This window comes from Xyrauchen texanus, chromosome 41 (assembly GCF_025860055.1).
Source record: "Xyrauchen texanus isolate HMW12.3.18 chromosome 41, RBS_HiC_50CHRs, whole genome shotgun sequence".
NCBI lineage: Eukaryota > Metazoa > Chordata > Actinopteri > Cypriniformes > Catostomidae > Xyrauchen > Xyrauchen texanus.
In genome coordinates, this window is record NC_068316.1 from 72,009 (window position 1) to 90,908 (window position 18,900).

General features: G+C 37.3%; 4 gene segments (V, D, J or C); 2 read left to right on the top strand and 2 right to left on the bottom strand.

Moving 5' to 3' along the window:
* The window catches only part of LOC127634599 (immunoglobulin kappa constant-like), a 49,247-nt gene extending 44,989 nt beyond the window's left edge, over positions 1-4,258 (top strand). Inside the window, 1 exon segment of the C gene segment in view lies at positions 3,810-4,258. Coding sequence covers positions 3,884-4,126 — 243 coding nt within the window.
* The window catches only part of LOC127634596 (immunoglobulin kappa constant-like), an 82,302-nt gene that overhangs the window by 52,678 nt on the left and 10,724 nt on the right, over positions 1-18,900 (top strand).
* LOC127634590 (immunoglobulin kappa variable 4-1-like) overlaps positions 1,664-18,900 on the bottom strand; it is a 37,288-nt gene continuing 20,051 nt past the window's right edge. The window contains 1 exon segment of the V gene segment in view: positions 1,664-2,259. Coding sequence covers positions 1,919-2,259 — 341 coding nt within the window.
* Positions 15,683-16,527, bottom strand: LOC127634593 (immunoglobulin kappa variable 3-15-like). The segment is given in 2 exon segments: positions 15,683-16,260; positions 16,375-16,527. Coding segments are annotated over 2 exon segments (372 nt in total).

Sequence of the window (18,900 nt, forward strand, 5' to 3'; positions counted from 1 at the left end):
AATACACTCACGAAGCACCATCGTTTGGGTTTGTTGTCATAGCTGACGCCATTCCTGTAATTTCAAGCAACGGCGATATCCTGTCACATGGTTCGATTTCATACAGAATCGATTGCTTATCCTCGGTGTCCCGGATGTTTAATCTGAATTTAACACAGAATTTTGCCATCTGAATTTGAGCAACTTGAATATAAATGATTTGAATTTTTAAATGTGAATTTTTGTTTCTGAATTTTTGAAAAACATTGAAAAATAAAAGTAAAAATTAGTTATTGAAATTTTGAAGAGTTGAATTCAGAAGCCAAATTCACATTCATAGTTTCAATGTTGAAAAATTCAGTGCTAGAAATTCAATGGCTTTTTAATTTCAAAATCTGGTGAGACAGATTTGCTTCCATAGTGCCGCCAATGCAAAGAGTCTAAATGTAAATTAGTTTAAAGATCACGTCAGATAATGCAAAAAACAAAAGTTCGATGTTATTTATGATGTGAGTTTGCATCTGAACAATTGAACATTTTGTCTTTGTCTGATGTTACAGGTCTCTGGAGATTCAAATGGCACAATTAGATATGAGAGTGAGCTGCATCAATATATGAAACGGTCAAATTGTTACGGGTCAACATGATGAATGAGGTCAAAGGTCAGAAGCAGGGACTAAAAACTAAATGTTCTTCATTCTGTGTGTGTGTGTGTGTGTGTGTGTGTGTGTGTGTGTGTGTGTGTGTGTGTGTGTGTGTGTGAGTGTTATTGCAGTGATGCAGCAGTTTCCTTCAGGATTAAAGTTTCATTACACAAAAATAATAATAAAGTTTCTGAACAACAAACATTTGTGACAAAAACAAATTCACTGTTTAAAGTGTCTTTCTACTAACAGAGAAAATTAGATGTAATATTTTATCAAGAAATCTAAAAAAGTTTTTAACGTTAATAGTTGAACAGATGCATTTACTGGTAAAACTAAATGAATCCTCTTGTGGTTTGAACATGGTCACTGGAGACAGATCTGATCTATTCTGAGAGAAACACAATCATTCCACACTGACAATGCAAATGTGATTTTCACACTCTCAGATTCACTGTTTGATTGGTTAAATGATCTGAACTGGAACACACCAGTTTCACTTCTGCTCTATTGAGTCGTTAATCGTTTTTGAAAACAGCGGGAACCGCCGGCACCAGAACGAGTTTAGAAGTGGGGGTGACTGCAAACTGGGCTGATTGTGATGTCATCACAACAACATTCTGCTGTCAATATAAAACAAAACAAATAATAATAATAATAATTTGGCCAATTTATCCCAGACCAGCTTCCAAGATTGTCAAAATCACAGAGACTGACGAGTTATTTATCAACATACACAGTTTGAATGCTGAAGTAATCGAACTAAAGAGATTCAAATCTGACTTGATAAGCTTGATAACATTGTGCAAACAGTCTATGTTCATTCTACGACTATCATATAAGTCATATAATGAAAGTTATAACTCCTAAAATAAACATCTGGACTTGTGTATACTGGAACATCTCCTATGATTCAACACAGAATATCAGTGACAGCAGCACATCCTCATCCACTTTCATTCATTTCTGAATCTATTGTTTAAAGTGATGAATTACATTCAAATATGACATCTGTGAAAACAAATGTTTTATGTTTGCATGATGCTGTATTCACATGGATAGGTGTCAGTAAAGTTTAAGACTAGTGTCATATCAGCCAGTAAAACATCAACCAAAAATGACTGAATTGACCTTTATAATAAAATGTGTCGTCCAGTTTCATATGTAGTGTTGAGTGTGAAATATCAAAATCTAAAACTTTGTGTCCATGTCAATTTATAATGAAACATTCAGAGAAACTGTTTCTGTATCAGTAGTTCCTCTTTCACTGAAGGAGGTTTTTGTACGACTCTTTATCACTGTGTGAACACACCACCACTGTGATAACTCTGACAGTAATAATGTCCTGCATCTTCAGTCTGGACTCCACTGATGGTCAGAGTGAAATCACTATTAGATCCACTGCCACTGAATCTAGATGAAGTTCCAGACTGAAGGGTGTTGGTTCGATATATGAGGAGTTTAGGAGCTTCTCCAGGTTTCTGTAAGTACCAGCTCAAGTAGTGTCCATCACTACTACTATAATCAGTACTCTCCCAGTAGACATCACTGCTGGTTTTACAGTTTATTTGAACTTGTTGTCCTGGTTGAGCTGTTATTGAGGGACTCTGAGTGACCGTGTACTGTCCATTACACTCTGAAACAGAAAATAAAATAAAATATTATTTCACAAGAGCTTTTTGACACTTGAAATAACAATAAAAAACTTTCTACAGTTAAATTGAGTTTATATTAGTGAAATGCACTGAAACAGATTCTCACCAGCAATGAAAAGCAGTAGAGAGCAGATAATGAGAGCGTGTGCTGTCATCTTTACTGTGAATGAGTGAGAACTGAAGGAACAGTGATGTTGGTTTGACAGTCCTGACTAACAGACAGTCTGATATTGTGCTTTAATCAGAGGGGCGGGACATTCAAAACTGTTTCCTCTCAGCAGAAAATGTGAGCGTTACAGGAGAACAGCAGAAATAAGAAACAATTACATGTCAAATTACATTCGTACATTTCAATCTTTATCTTTTAGTTATTAATTACAATTGGATGAAATTCGAATGATTTTTGTTCATTGTGGAAATCTCATGAGCATTCAGTAGATCAAACTAAATCAAATGTGTTATAGAGGAGTTATTACATTGTAATAAACATGTTGTATATAATTATGAATGTAATATGAATGTTTTTATTGTATTTTTGAAACAGTAGTTGATGACAATATGAAATGAATCATGTTTGAATGTGTGTTGTGTAAAGATGTGTTTGTGATCATGTGTTTAAAGTGCAGTTAGTGAAGCGCTCAGAGGTTTTTGTGCAGCTGTTCTATTAGTTTGTATCACTGTGGTGGACTTTCGGCAGCGGCACCAGACTGGATGTTGGCAGTAAGTAAATCATCAAATCATCATTTTAATGTTTTATGTGTTTTTATAATGTGGAATGTGTCAGTTTTATGTTGAATTGACACACATATGAGTTCAGTGATTTCTCTCACTTTTTTGATTTATATTTCATTATTTATTAATAATATCTGATTAGACAGATTGAATAATTTGGCTGTTTTTCCAGAAATGAAGGTGAACTTTAAAGACACTTAATTTACACTTTGTCAGCACATGTGAATTTGTTGCTGGTACAGAAGTGAGATGTTATTCAGTTTTTGGAGATGTTAAATGACTCTGTGTTTAAATGACGAACATTATCAAGAGTTCATAAAAATGCTCCTTCAATATGAAATGTTTCTTAATGTAATATGTAACATATAAAGTTTTACTGGAGGAATTCTTTCACCAAATGAACTGTTAAAAGTTCATCATTGTACAGAATTTTCTTTTCTATTCTCTTGAGGTTGGGCAATGTCTTTTCATAGTTATTTCTGAATGTAGAAAGAGAAATTTATGAAGGAAAATATTCTTGAACTTTTGTGTAAGTCAAACTGCAAACATATAAAGATATGTGAACTTTATTCATCATTTCATCATTTTGGTCATTCAGAGTCTTTGGGGAAATAAATTGTTCTTTATATGATTGAACAGATCAACATGAAGAAACAAACTTGCAGTTTAATGTTGAAAGTTTTCAATGATATCTTTAAAGATCTTCAAAATATATAATTGACTAATGTAATTGATTTAGTTTCAATCTGGAGAAAGAAATCTTTTCTTCTTTTGAAGTTGTCTATTGTGTATTTGTCAGGCATCACTCGTCCTAAAGTGAGTGTCCTGCCGCCCTCCAGTGAAGAGATTTCCACAAAGAACACAGCAACACTGATGTGTGTGGCCAACAAGGGCTTCCCCTCAGACTGGAGCCTGAGCTGGAAGGTGGACGGGAGCAGCAGGTCTGAGAAGAGCAGTGCTGGGGTCCTGGAGAAGGGCGGTCTGTACAGCTGGAGCAGCAGTCTGACTCTCTCTCAGGACGAGTGGATGAAGGCGGTCACAGTGAGCTGTGAGGCCAAACAGAAAGAGCAGCTGTCAGTCACTGGAGAAGTGAGGAGAGATCAGTGTTCTGAGTAGATCCTCTGGATTCTCTTCTGCTCTTCTCACTCATGTCTCACATGGAGACTAACAGTGACTTCTATTCACACAAGTATATGTGTGCTTTTGTCTTTCAGATTTCTCTTGTCAAAATTCAATAAACTAATAAAATATTACATTATTGAAGTTTCCTGTCTTTGTTTAAAAGTTGATTTATTGATATTATTTGTGTCATTAGTTAGATCAGGACATTATCTCACATTTTATAAATAATCTTCATTCAATGAAGCATGAAAACACCTGCAGAGACATTATGAAACAAGATCATGAAGTCAAATTAGGGAAGTCAAACATATAGTACATATAATATAGTGAGTAAATGTAACAATATATTAAGAAGTTCTACTTACAGTCGTACAGTGGAGTCCAAAAGTCTGAGAACAATTGAGAAAAGTTTCTATTTTAAATAAAATGAGTTTTCAAATTGCATCATCTGCTTGAATATTTGTGGTGAATTAACCCTTTCCAGCCTGAGTCCAAAATTCAAAAAATGCAATTCTGTGCCAGAATATGGTATTCATATCCAAATTCATATTATATTCATATTCATATCACATCACACACATGATATACATATATGTATTATGATTTAAGGCTAATTATCCTTTATCAATAAGATTTCACACAAATCTTCTCCGGCCTCCATACTTCATCAGACAACTCCATTTTAATTACAAGCTAGAGGAAAACATAGAGTGTGTGAAATAAACATAATTTTGTGGGCAATATAGAGCAGCAGACAGATTAGAAATATAATCTATTGTTTATATGTTATGACCATTCTAGTGATTAGTGGGAAAACTGAATAAAACAAACGTTTAGATTGTTAAAATACATTTCACAACTATCACTTTAAGGGCTCTTGTCAGATCTGGATGAATTTGTCAATAGAAGAGAGTTTTGAAACCAAGAGGTGGTGGCAACCCCCCAACACCCAACAGCCCCCAACCCCAGTGTTGAAGCGGGTTTCGCAAGGGCACCAAACAAGCTAGAAGCGCTACTGTATATTATTGAGGTATAAGTGTTGAACTGAGGGTGGATAGTTCAGTAAATCTAGCGGCAACACAACGCTTGAGTTTGAAACATCACTTCCGTCAGCTGTTAAATGGCGAACGCTTCTGTGGAGTGAAAAAACTTTAAATGTTCCAATTAGGACGATTCTGCACTTTAAAAACTGATACACTACACGGCTGAGAGCATACTACATTTTGTAAGTGCATAGTGTGTCATTTGGGACACAGCTTGAGTCAATTTTATTTTGTTTTCAATTCTTAACATTTTATTTTATTCTTGGTCTGTTCTACCTGATTTTAAACGGCACAAACACTCTCCTTTCGGTAGAATGCAGAATAAAAATCAGCTGGTGGCCGAATGGAAAAAGAAACATCATGTCTGAGAGAAACTGTTACGACTGGTGTGGAAGCAGGACAAGACAGCCGAGAGGTGCGGATCCAAACGCGGTTTTATTGTAAAGGACAAAAATAAACAGACTCTGGAACAAAGAAAAGTCCACGATGGGAGAAACGAAACTAAACTAAACTAATACACCGGTGAACATGGGTTGACACAAACACGAATGACACAGCCGACAACGGCCAGGAAGCAACAACATGAAACGTGAACATTGAACGATCGACAAGGGAAAGGAAATCAAACAGGGTTTAAATACACGAGGTGATGGAACTAAACGATAAGCAGGTGAAAACAATGAGTGAGTGCTGGCAGGTGGTGAGGGCAAGGAAAGATGGGAAGTGTAGTTTTCTTAGACAACGACTGGTGAAAACACGGGCCGGATCACAAGGAACGTGACATGGAGTGTGACGTGCTGAGTGAAACAGAAAACACGGGGCAGACAACAAGGGATCGTGACAGAAACGAGTGACACGACTGCTCAGAAAAAACAGGCTGAAGCCGCTCTGAAAGAAGAGATGAACACGACTGTCCAGCGGCTGCAAGAAGAACTGTTTGATATGAACTTAATGATCTTTGCTTTATAGGATTGTGTGAAGCGACTCTTTATCGAACATGTGAATCCAGAGATGTCCGTCTCTCATTTAACAAGTTTGTAGTCTACTAGTGAAAATGCTTAGATGCCCTTGCACGTTTAATAAAAAAACAAAAACTACTATTACTGTTTTGTTCACATATAGCAGAAAACGTTATCTTTCCGGTGATGTTTAAACTTCTCAATCTGGGAATTTGCCAGAGCTGAATAACTGCTAATTCCCAATGGGTCCTATTCCCGCATGACCTCTAAACGAGAAATGTCATTCATATTCCAGAGGTTGTATATATGAAAGTGACTCTTGACTGACTGGGCAGAGGAAGATGCCTTATCTTCCAGAAGCAGCCATTGTAACATGTGAATACAACAACCGTAGGGATAAAAGTATTAAGATATATCATAGTGACCGATGGTTCAGTGAAATAAACAGAGGAATCAGGACAAATTTATGTGTCAATTTCATCTGCTTAACATTTTACTGATGTTGTGAAATGAAGAAAACTTCATTATCACTTGGAAATTTGCAGGTTTCAGGCTCCCACTTTCAGATCAGAAGAAGTGCATCAGGAAGTGACATCACTCAGATGTGCAGTGGAGTCCAGACCTGATCAATCAATCTAATGTGAGAAATGAATGCTGAACATCTGAGTTGAAGTTTCTCACTTCTGACCTCGTTTCGGTCAATCACACGTCACGGTCACATGAACACATGCCAAATTCATAAACACATGCACAGTCTTCCAGATGCTAGCTAGCATTCTTCTTAGCACCCTCTTGTATATTTATTGTATATTGCATATACAGACATTTCCTGCAGTTAAAATACTCAAAAGTTTGTTTTTATTGTTAAACCCGCTCCGGATTATGCTTGGAGGTCGCGCCATCTTGGAAATGACGTCAAATGACGCTACTTGCTGACGTCGGTGTTGATACATTTTTCCCCGAGTTCACAAGTCGAAACTGTGCCAAAGTGGAATCGGAAGTATCGTAATTATTTAGTTCCGAGCACATGAATGACCAGCGATGTCGTACTTACGAGTGGGAAACTCGGAATTCTAGATTATGCCTGAATGCCGAGTTGGGACTTTGGAAGGGGCGTGTCGACAGGAAAGATGATGGAAATTAATGATTTTGCTAAATTATTTCAACTTCTGCACTTTATTACAAAATATTATTTAGTTGTATATGACAGTGAACTAGTGACTCACCATTTGTGGTTTGTTTTAAGCAAATTAACTAATTAGTTGTTAGATATCATTCATTATCAACAAGTTGTGTATGAGTGATGTTTATTCACCAGTACAACAGAAAACAAGCTTTTGCCGCCGCTCATTGTGTATTTGTTGAGTTCAGCTTCTAATTTAGTTTCCCACTTTAATGCGTGTCATGTCGTACTAACGGATGCCCAACTCAGAGGAATGAGCGAGCTTCCCAGGTCCACTTGAAGGCAGCATTATTCAAGTCGGAAGTGGGAAAATCCCAAGATCCAAGTCGTCTGCAACACCATAAAATGATCAGTGTAAAAACATGCAATGGACAATAATGTAATGTTTTGTGTTAGAAGACATTTTCTCACTCTTTCTCCCCTCCTGTTGGTTTTGGGGATTTCACTAATTCACTAACGGGTTAATTTGGTGTGTGGGGAGATAATTAGTGAGCACAGGTGTTGCAGGTTACTGTGAGGCTTTTAAAAACTCTCAGTTTGTGACTCTCCAGAATAGAAAAAAGGAGAGTTTGTGTGTGGATGTGAAATGATGCTGTGTGTTCTTGTGTGTTGAAGGAATGAGTGTGATATTGAAAAAGTGGGGAGAAAGGAAAAAGAACAGCAAAAGGGGGAGAAACACTTTTTTGAAAACTCAAATTTTCCCTTCAAACAGTATCTAATTTGTTCCAAATGTAAAGTAGAAGACATCTCTCCAAGCCATAACTTGACAGTAGGAGCCTCCTTTTTCTTCCAGAACAACAGGAGTAACTTCTTGGCCGTAATTAAACTAGATGCAAGCAGTTTGTGCTGTGCTCCTGACAATGGATCCATATGTTCAGAAAGTCCCAGAATGATGAGTGCCGGGTCCGGCTGCATTTGCACCCTAAACATTTCTGAAAGCACATCAAAAATTCCATTCCAATAACTCTGTATCTTGAAACAAAAAACAAAACTATGGGCTAAATCAGCATCTACTGAACTACATTTGTCACAAAGAGGCGAAACACTTTGGAAAATTCTATGCAGTTTCTTTTTTGAATAATGCAGTCTGTGAATGACCTTAAACTGAATAAGGCAGTGTCTGGAATAGAATGTTCATTAATATCTTTTAAACTCCAGTTCTTTCTCCCAGTCCTCCTTAAGAAATCTTGTAGAGGGAGAGTTAAAGGATTGCAGCAAGTTTTATATAATCGATAATGACTTTTTACTTCCTTTACACTGATCAAGACATTTATCAATAATTGAGGGTGATGTAGTATCCAATGAAGATGTATGAGCACGTATATAATTCCTAATCTGCAGAAATCTAAAAAAATGACTCTGTGGAAATTAAAATTTCTGTTGCAGTTGACTAAAAGATGCCAGAACCCCATCATAGAAAAGATCTCCTATAGTACGTATACCCAATTCTTCCCATTGCATAAAGGTCCCATCTAATCTTGATGGCGTAAATGATGGATTCCTATTAATAGGAGTTAGAAATGAAAGGGACTTTATCTTGAAATGTTCTTTTATCTGTTTCCAGATCCAACGTATATTTCCAATTATTATATTACTATTAAAGATAGAAGGATTCAGAGTTACAGCAGAGAGAATCACTGCTCCCGGATTATAGGGATAACACTGATCACAAATTATTTGGAGCCAATCTGGAGGAGCACTATGATCATCCAACCACATTGAAATTTGTCTGATGTGAGAAGCCCAGTAATAAAGACGAAAGTGTGGGAGTGCCAGACCTCCCTCTTGTTTAGGTTTACAGAGATGTGCCTTCTTAATTCTGTTGAATCCAACTGTCTAAAGAAGGATTTAGGCAGAAAGATTGGAACATTCTGGAAAAGATATAATATCTGTGGTAAAAATATAATTTTAATTGCGTTTATTCTGCCAAACAGAGAAATCGGAAGTGCTCTCCAGAATTGAATATTCGCTTGCAATTTGGAAATTAAAGGGGTACAGGGTTTCCCGCAGAAAATGTGTTAGTTAAAGTGAGGGGTGTATTTGGCACTTGTGCAATTCTACATATCCCTTTTCCTTAGTTCCGTGGTTCTCCAATTTTTTAGAGTTCCGTACCCTCTTCCACTTAGACTGCAGTCACACCTTTTCCATTAAGGGACAATATTTGCTCCCTTTAATCAATTTTCCCATTTCATTTTTTACCTTTGTAATACCTTTAAAAAATAAATAATGCCTTAAATAAAACAATGTTCAATAAATAGGCAATGTTAAAATCGTTTAATATTAATAAAAGTATTATATAAATATAAATATATATAAATAATATACTTTTATATAATAAAAAATATTATATAAAAGTATATTAAAATCGCCAGTAGGTGGCGGTAACTCATTGTCTTTATGTGTGAGTCATCGAGTCATTTATTGAATCTCACGATTCGTTCAAAGCCACAGATTTCATTGCAAAATAGAGCAATAAGCCTGACTATACTGTTTTAAATGTAGTAAATCACTTAATGTTACCGTTTTGTTTTTTAACTGTTGTAAAAAATCAATGTCACATTTGAAATCGTGTGGATATTCGGGAAACATTGCATCAACATTAAAAACACTGCTGGGATATCAGCCTGCATTTTGTTCGCGACAAACAGCGCAAGCGTGCTCGTGACAGAACACAGGCCGACTGAATGACACTTCAATTTAAGTTGACAATCTCAAATGAAGATTGCTGAACTCCAGCTCGTCTGTGTTTTCAGATCATCCGCGCTTCTTGCGTTAGAGAGCGCGCGCGCATGATTGCCAGATACTATTGAAAAGACCGGGTAGAAAACATGTTCTTTTAACAGAAAAGCTCTGATTTGGGGTTTAAATTATTGAATTCTGGCATTAAACTGAAACGTTCCCACTTCAGACGACAAACTACGCTTGGCTACTATCTTGTTCTGCAATTCACTTGCCTAGTAACCATAGTAACGGTGCGCACGCTTTCGCGCTTTCTGCTATGACGTGGAGCGCGGGATGCACTCAACGTTGCATGAATTTTTAATTAGCCTGCATTAGTAACAGTTAATTTTGTTATGGTATGAACTTAATCCTAGTAAAGGCAAAAAATATATAATACCTTTGTAACGAAATCCAAGGCTTTTAAGGCCTTAATTTGAGATTATTTTTCAATGCTTTTAAGATCCTGCGGGTACCCTTGTTAATGTGTCTTGTTCCCTCACAATGACAGTAAATTAATTATTAGGCTACATTACATCAGTCACGTCACATAGTGGTCTATTTTCAGTTCAAAATGGCGAAAATAGACAAAAGTTTATTAATTTGCCTGATTATTTTTGTGATTCGTTTAACATTTATGACCTAAAAAAACAGTCAAATAGCAAATGTTTAGTTTAGCAACTTACATCTTATCTCGCACTTGACCGACCGTAAACTGAAGCGCGTCGAGTCGCTCTGCTAAAATTCGCGCTGTGAACATAAAGCCCGCCTACTTTGATTTGATTGGTCATCTCAAATATTCTGACATTGATGAGCAGTGACAGACCAATGAGGCTCAGATGAACACACACACACACACACACACACGCTCGGCGCCACTGCGGAAGAACGCGCTGATAACAAGACTGAAGCGAACACGAAGGCTTATCACATATTAAAGATGGAAAGGGAGAAAACAGGACAGAGTAACACGGCGAATATCGCTCATATATATTTTTTTGACGACGTAGTTAAGGCGGCAGGTGTGTGTTGCTTAGGCGGCCGCCTTAGTTTCAAAGTGCTGCGGGAAACCCTGGGGTAAAGTTGGCCTTTAAGAGCGAGGAATATTTAATGGTAACAACAATTCCAAGATAAGTAAATTTTTCCATCGAAACTTTAAATGGAGAAGATTGTATCGCAGACAAATCTTTTAGTCCAATAGGCATAAGCTCACTTTTATTTAGGTTAATTTTAAACCCCGAAAAACTCCCGAAAACATTTATAGTGTCCAGAATAACCGGCACACACACATGGGGTTTGGTAATATATAGCAGAATATCATCTGCATATAAAGATATTTTATTGGCTGCATTTAAGGTGTTAAAGCCGTGAATAGAAGGGTCAGAACGAATGGATTGAGCAAGAGGTTCCACAGTCAACGCAAATTAAAGAGGAGAAAGGGGACAACCTTGCCTGGTCCCTCTTTGAAGATTAAAGGGACCAGACAAAGTATTATTGGTTAATACCTGTGCTGTAGGACTTTTATACAAAATCTTAATCCAATCTATAAATGTATCACCTATATCAAATTTTTCTAACACTGCGAAAAGATAGTGCCATTCCACTCGGTCAAATCGAGAGAGATTATCACCAGATTGTCTTGAATAGTTTTGGGGTGGTGCATTATATTAAAAAGACGCCTAGTATTTTGTGAGACATTTCTGCCTGGAATAAAACCGTTCTGATCGGGATGAATTAGACCACTGATTAATCTACCAAGTCTATTTGCGAGTGTTTTTGACAGTATTTTCTGATCGACATTAAGAAGAGAAATCGGTCTGTATCCTTCAACCTCCTCTGTATTTTTACCTTTTTTGGGAATAACAGTTATGATTGCTTCATTGAATCTCAGTGGCAGTCCATTTACTGATGCCTCCTCAAATGTTCTGAGCAGGTAAGGGGAGAGGGAATCACAAAATTAGATATAATTCAGAGGGCAAGCCATCTGGGCCTGGATTTTTACCACTCTTTAAGGAATCTATTGTCCCTTTTAACTCTCCTAAAGATATATCCTTATTAAGGGAATCACGCTCATCCTGAGTAAGAGAGGGAAGGTTACATTTATTTAGAAACTTATCCATTGCTTGTAAGTCAATACAGGGGTCTGAGGAGTATAGAATTGAATAGAATTCCATAAAGCAGTTGTTTATATCCTTGGATGAAATACATTGTGCTCCATGCTTTGTCTTGATCTTATCACTTTCTAATTTACGTAACTGCCTCGCAAGCAATTTATGTGGCTTTTCTCCGAATTCAAAACATTTCTGTTTAATGAAGAGGAATGATTTACTTAATTTATCTGAAACTATATTATTGTACTCATATCTTAACTGTAGAATTTATTTGTAAGTTTCTAATGAGGGATTTTGTGCATTTTCCTTATCTAATTGATGAATTTGTTTCCCTAACTCTAAAGGTTTTGCTTTATGCAGTTTATTTCTGGACCCCTGATATGAGATAACACATCCTCTTAAAAAGGCTTTCAGTGTATCCCAAAGTAGTCCTGGTGAAACTTCAGGGTGTCATTTTTCTCCAAAAATATTTCCAATTGTGTAAGCATGAACTTGTAAAATTTAGGATCATTGGCAAGTCGAGGATCCATTCTCCATACAGGACGTGAAGATTAAGGAGAAGTTCAAATGTGACAGGAGCATGATCTGAAATTAGTATATCATGGATCTTATTATTCAAGACATTGGAAATTAATTAGTTTTCTACCAGAAAGTAATCAATGCGTGTATATACATTATGAACTTGTGAGTGAAAGGTATAATCTCTCTCAGTGGGGTGAAAAAGTCACCATATATCCACTAAATTAGAGTTATTAATAAATGCATTTAAAAAGTTCCTTGAATTACAGTGAGGGGCTCTTTTAGAAGATGACCTGTCCAAATACACATCTAGGGCAAAATTAAAGTCCCCCCATGATGAGATTAGTTTGAGACATATTTGGGATAAGAGCCAACACTTTCTTGAAAAAATCTGGGTCGTCATAATTCGGGGCGTAGACATTCACTAAAGTAATGTATCTCACCAGACAAGATAATACACCGACCCTCTTTATCTGTTTTTAGGGTTTCAAGTTTAAATGGCACACCTTTTCATATTAGAATAGCTACCTCACGAGCTTTAACCGAGAAATTGGACTGATATATATTTCCTATCCACCTGCATTTCAAATTATCCTTGGAATCCAGATTTAAGTGTGTTTCCTGCAAAAATATTACATCTGCAGCGAGTGATTTCAAGTGTGATAGTACTTTACTACTTTTAACAGGGTGATTTAGACCTTTCACATTCCATGAAGCAAAAACAAGCCCTTGTCTGTTACCTGATGTTACAGCATTACTCTGCATCATTAGGGACTTAATATATCGTTATCACCACACATATTAACACTTTGAAGTATCTTAAACAGGTCCCCTCCCACCAACTTAAATAACAACCTCGTCATCTGACCGACAATTAGAACCAGCGGCGCGAGACAAGGTAAACTGAAAATTAACAAATTAGAATCAGAACAGTGATGAGTGAAAAATGTCATTTCTAACATAAATATCTTATTCGTTGACCTTCAAACAATAATCAACACCGATCCACAGTAGAGAATTTCAGAAGAACATCTCAGAATATATAGAAAAATCAAAAGGAAAGAAAGGAACGGATACGTAACGGGTCGTGGTTATGGAAATTTTACACTTATCATAACAAAATAATTACACTCAAAGTGTTGTATTGTTGGCACTTAGGCCTATCTCAGATGCGTGACATCTTTAAAACAATCACCCGGATCCAAAGCAGTTTTCTGCGAACATGACGGCCTTATCTGGATCCGTGAAATAATGTTCCTTGCCATTGAATGAGATCCTTAATTTTGCTGGATACTGTAGACCGTACTTGACACCAAGTTTGTCCCTCAGCAGTTCCCTTGCTCGTATGAAAAGCGCGTGGCGTTTTACAATTGCTGGAGGGTAATCCGGGAATATGTTGATTCTTTGCCCCTTGAAAGTGACTTGCTGCATCTTGGCCGCCTTCTGCAAAATTTCTACCATTTCGTGAGTGTAGTGTAGCCAAAGAACGAAAGCCCGCGGTGGTTCATCATCCCCGGGCCGATTTCGCAAAGCGCGATGAGCACGATCAACAAGTGGCAGATCATCTAGCGATAAAGCCTCCATCAGAAGTTGCGCGGTAAAGTCTCTTGGGTTCATTCCGGACTCGGCCCCTTCCTTGACGTGTAGTATCGCGGATGTTCTGTCTTCTACTACGTCCTTCAAGGTCAGTGCATTTGTCCGAAAGCTGCTCTACCACCTGCTTTAAATGTCCCACTTCTTGTTCAAGCTTGGTTACTGTATCCGATATTTTAAAGAGAGTGCATTCTGAAATCAGAAGGAACAGGACATAGTCAATAAAGGAACATATATAGAATAAAAACAGGACTGAACTGTAGATTCACCTTCATTTGGCTTGAAACGAGTTTGATCTACTTCATCTGTTTGATTCAGGACAGATGGACCGGGGATCTCTTCCACAGGAAACTGACTTTCATCATCATTTTTCCTCCAGTGACTTTATTGCAATACAACACAAGTCAACTTATCTTCTGTTTTACTGTATAGTCGGAAATATATCAATCTCACGTAAACTGAAATCAATTAACTTGAGCTCTGAGCTGCATGAACACTTTTATATAATGCAGCAAAAGATTCTGGATGAAAGTATTAATGGAGATCTGTGGTGGACACCGTTGTGGAGACATTGTTTACAGCATCAGCTTGTGTCAATTTCTCATCTAGTTGACCTCTGTGGTTCTTGATAAATGCCTTTTTTAAGGTCTGATATGGTTCTGGTTTCTCCAAATTCATGTACTGATCTGGTTCCTCAAACCACTCGTACAGTTCTGTGATAATGGAGCTTGTATAAAAGACTTTTTCATTAGCAGCATCTGGTTCACTGTACGGTGTGTGTGTGTGTGGCTATACATATATAACTTATATAAAAACAATAGGTGACTATGGTATGTCCCCATTTAGATAGTTATTTAAGTTCGATGTTATTTATGTTGTGAGTTTGCATCTGAACAATTGAACATTTTGTCTTTGTCTGATGTTACAGGTCTCTGGAAATTCAAATGGCACAATTAGATATGAGAGTGAGCTGCATCAATATATGAAACGGTCAAATTGTTACGGGTCAACATGATGAATGAGGTCAAAGGTCAGAAGCAGGGACTAAAAACTAAATGTTTTACATTCAGTGTGTGTGTGTGTGTGAGTGTTATATCGCCTGACGGGGGGCAGACTCCTGTCTAAAAACGCCCCCCTCTAGAACTGGCATTGCAGTGATGCAGCAGTTTCCTTCAGGATTAAAGCATGTTTTATTACACAAAAATAATAATAAAGTTTCTGATCAACAAACATTTGTGACAAAAAAAATTACTTCTTAAAGTGCCGTTCTACTAACAGAGAAAATTAGATGTAATTTTTGACTACAAATATCAGTGACAGCAGCACATCCTCATCCACTTTCATTCATTTCTGAATCTATTGTTTAAAGTGATGAATTACATTCAAATATGACATCTGTGAAAACAAATGTTTTATGTTTGCATGATGCTGTATTCACATGGATAGGTGTCAGTAAAGTTTAAGACTAGTGTCATATCAGCCAGTAAAACATCAACCAAAAATGACTGAATTGACCTTTATAATAAAATGTGTCGTCCAGTTTCATATGTAGTGTTGAGTGTGAAATATCAAAATCTAAAACTTTGTGTCCATGTCAATTTATAATGAAACATTCAGAGAAACTGTTTCTGTATCAGTAGTTCCTCTTTCACTGAAGGAGGTTTTTGTACGACTCTTTATCACTGTGTGAACACATATTTACTGTTGATGACGTGAAAACTCTGACAGTAATAATGTCCTGCATCTTCAGTCTGGACTCCACTGATGGTCAGAGTGAAATCACTATTAGATCCACTGCCACTGAATCTAGATGGAGTTCCAGTGTTGCGGTTTGTTGCAGCATATATGAGGAGTTTAGGAGCTTCTCCAGGTTTCTGTAAGTACCAGGCTAAACGATTACCATTATACACTCCACTGCTGGTTTTACAGTTTATTTGAACTTGTTGTCCTGGTTGAGCTGTTATTGAGGGACTCTGAGTGACCGTGATCTGTCCATTACACTCTGAAACACAAAATAAAATAAAATATTATTTCACAAGAGATTTTTCACAGTTGAAATAATAATAAAAAAAAATTTCAGTTTATATTAGTGAAATGCACTGAAACAGATTCTCACCAGCAATGAAAAGCAGTAGAGAGCAGATAATGAGAGCGTGTGCTGTCATCTTTACTGTGAATGAGTGAGAACTGAAGGAACAGTGATGTTGGTTTGACAGTCCTGACTAACAGACAGTCTGATATTGTGCTTTAATCAGAGGGGCGGGACATTCAAAACTGTTTCCTCTCAGCAGAAAATGTGAGCGTTACAGGAGAACAGCAGAAATAAGAAACAATTACATGTCAAATTACATTCATACATTTCAATCTTTATCTTGTAGTTATTCATTACAATTGGTTGAAATTCTAAATATTTTTGTTCATTGTGGAAATCTCATGAGCATTCAGTAGATCAAATTTTTTAATCTGTATAAATATTTGAGGTGAATTGAAAGATAAACACAGTTTCTGACATATACACTAATGACAGCATGCACTCAAACTGACATGAACTCCAAATGTTTGTGTAAAATCTGATGATGTGACAATGTGTCTAAGAGCATCTTGTGCTTCAATAGAAGAAAATCTGATAAAAGTAAGAAAGGCCATTAAACACACACACACACACACACACCCCCACACACACACACACACAAACAAATAAATAAAACAAAATAAACAATTAAGAAGTGTGAATCTAAATGTGAAATGATTCATTACTCTGAAACCTGTTTTAATTGATAATAAATAATAACAACAACTGAGCAAACATCAATAAAGTATCTATGATGGGAAAGGTCAGAGGTCATCTCAAAGGGCAGTGGGCACATCAGTCAGAGAATTTGCACACAGATCTTTGGAGACTCAACCGCACTGATCTGTCTGCTCAGCTCTTAACTACAGGGGGCGCTGCTGAGCTGGACACTGGATGGGTCAGAGGTCACAGAGGGGGTTCTGACCAGTGCAGAGAGTGACCAGGATGGCCACTACAGGAGGAATAGTGTCCTGACCCTCAGCAAAGCATGCTGGGAAGAGTCAGAGGTGTTTGTCTGCAGAGTAACTCATGATGGAGATCTTCATCAGGTCTCGTTCCACAAGAGTCGCTGTTAAGAGCGTTGATCCATCCTTTTCTAAACATGCCATGGTCCAGCCTTTACTCAAAAAACCTAATCTTGATCCTTCTGACCCCAACAACTATAGACCCATCTCAAAATTGCCATTTTTGTCTAAAGTATTGGAGAGGGTTGTTTTAAACAAGCTATCTCCTTTTTTACTTTCAAATGATATCCTGGATCCTTTTCAGTCAGGCTTCAGAGCTAAACACAGCACTGAGTCTGCTCTTTTAAGAGTAGTAAATGACCTTCTACTATCTGTAGATTCTGGTAACTGTGCCATTCTGGTATTGCTGGACTTAAGTGCAGCCTTTGATACTGTGGATCATCGTATCCTTCTAAATAGGTTCAATCTCGAGGTCGGTATCCGTAATGATGCATTAGAGTGGTTTCGGTCTTGTCTCACTAATAGGAGTTTTTCGGTGGAAATCGGTGACTTTTCATCGAGTATAGCTCCCATTACCTGTGGGGTGCCTCAGGGCTCTATTCTGGGTCCAACATTATTTTCTTTATACATGCTCCCTCTCCGCTATATTTTTGAGTATCATAAGGTCTCCTATCATATCTATGCTGATGATACCCAGCTTTATTTTCCTCTAAAAACAGGTTCGGCTTCAGTCTCCACCTTGTTAGCATGTTTAAAGGACATCAAAGGCTGGATGGATGATCATTTCCTCCAGTTGAACCACAAAAAGACTGAAGTCATTTTGTTTGGCCCCCCACAGCAATTAGACAAATGTAGCCCTACCCTGGGTCCCTTTCACGAAAATACCTGTGACCATGTTAGAAACCTGGGGGTCATTTTTGATCCTGAATTAAAATTTGATAAACAAATAAATTATGTAGTCAGCGGCAGTTTTTTTCAGCTAAAGGGGCTTCACAAGCTTAAAAGTTTTCTTCCTTTCAATGATTTGGAGACCGTCATTCACGCATTTCTCTCAACCAGGCTGGACTACTGTAATGCTCTGTATGCCGGAATAAACCAGTCCTCACTCTTGCCTCTACAGCTGGTACAGAATGCCACAGCCGTGTGGGAAAAAAAAGAGGGAGCATATTATGCCTGTGTTAGCATCACTTCATTGGTTACCTGTTCAATTCAGAGTTGATTTTAAGATTTTAGTATTTGTATTTAAAGCACTGCATGGACTTGCTCCTGCTTATATTTCGGATCGTCTTCGTCCCTACTCTCCTCAGAGAATGATAAGATCCTCCTCTCAGCTGCTATTGACTCTTCCAAAGTCACACTTAAAAACCAAAGGTGATAGGGCCTTTTCAGTTCGGCCTCCAAAGCTTTGGAACACCCTACCTCTTTTTATTAGATCATCCACTAATCTATCTATATTTAAATCTTCTCTTAAAACATACTTTTTTTACTCAAGCTTATTCGTAGCTTGTTTTCACCATTAGTACAATTGTTATTTAATATTAAATATTATTATTTTTTCTCTGCTGTCTGGTTTTTACAATGTCTTCACTGTTTGAACAGTTCTGAA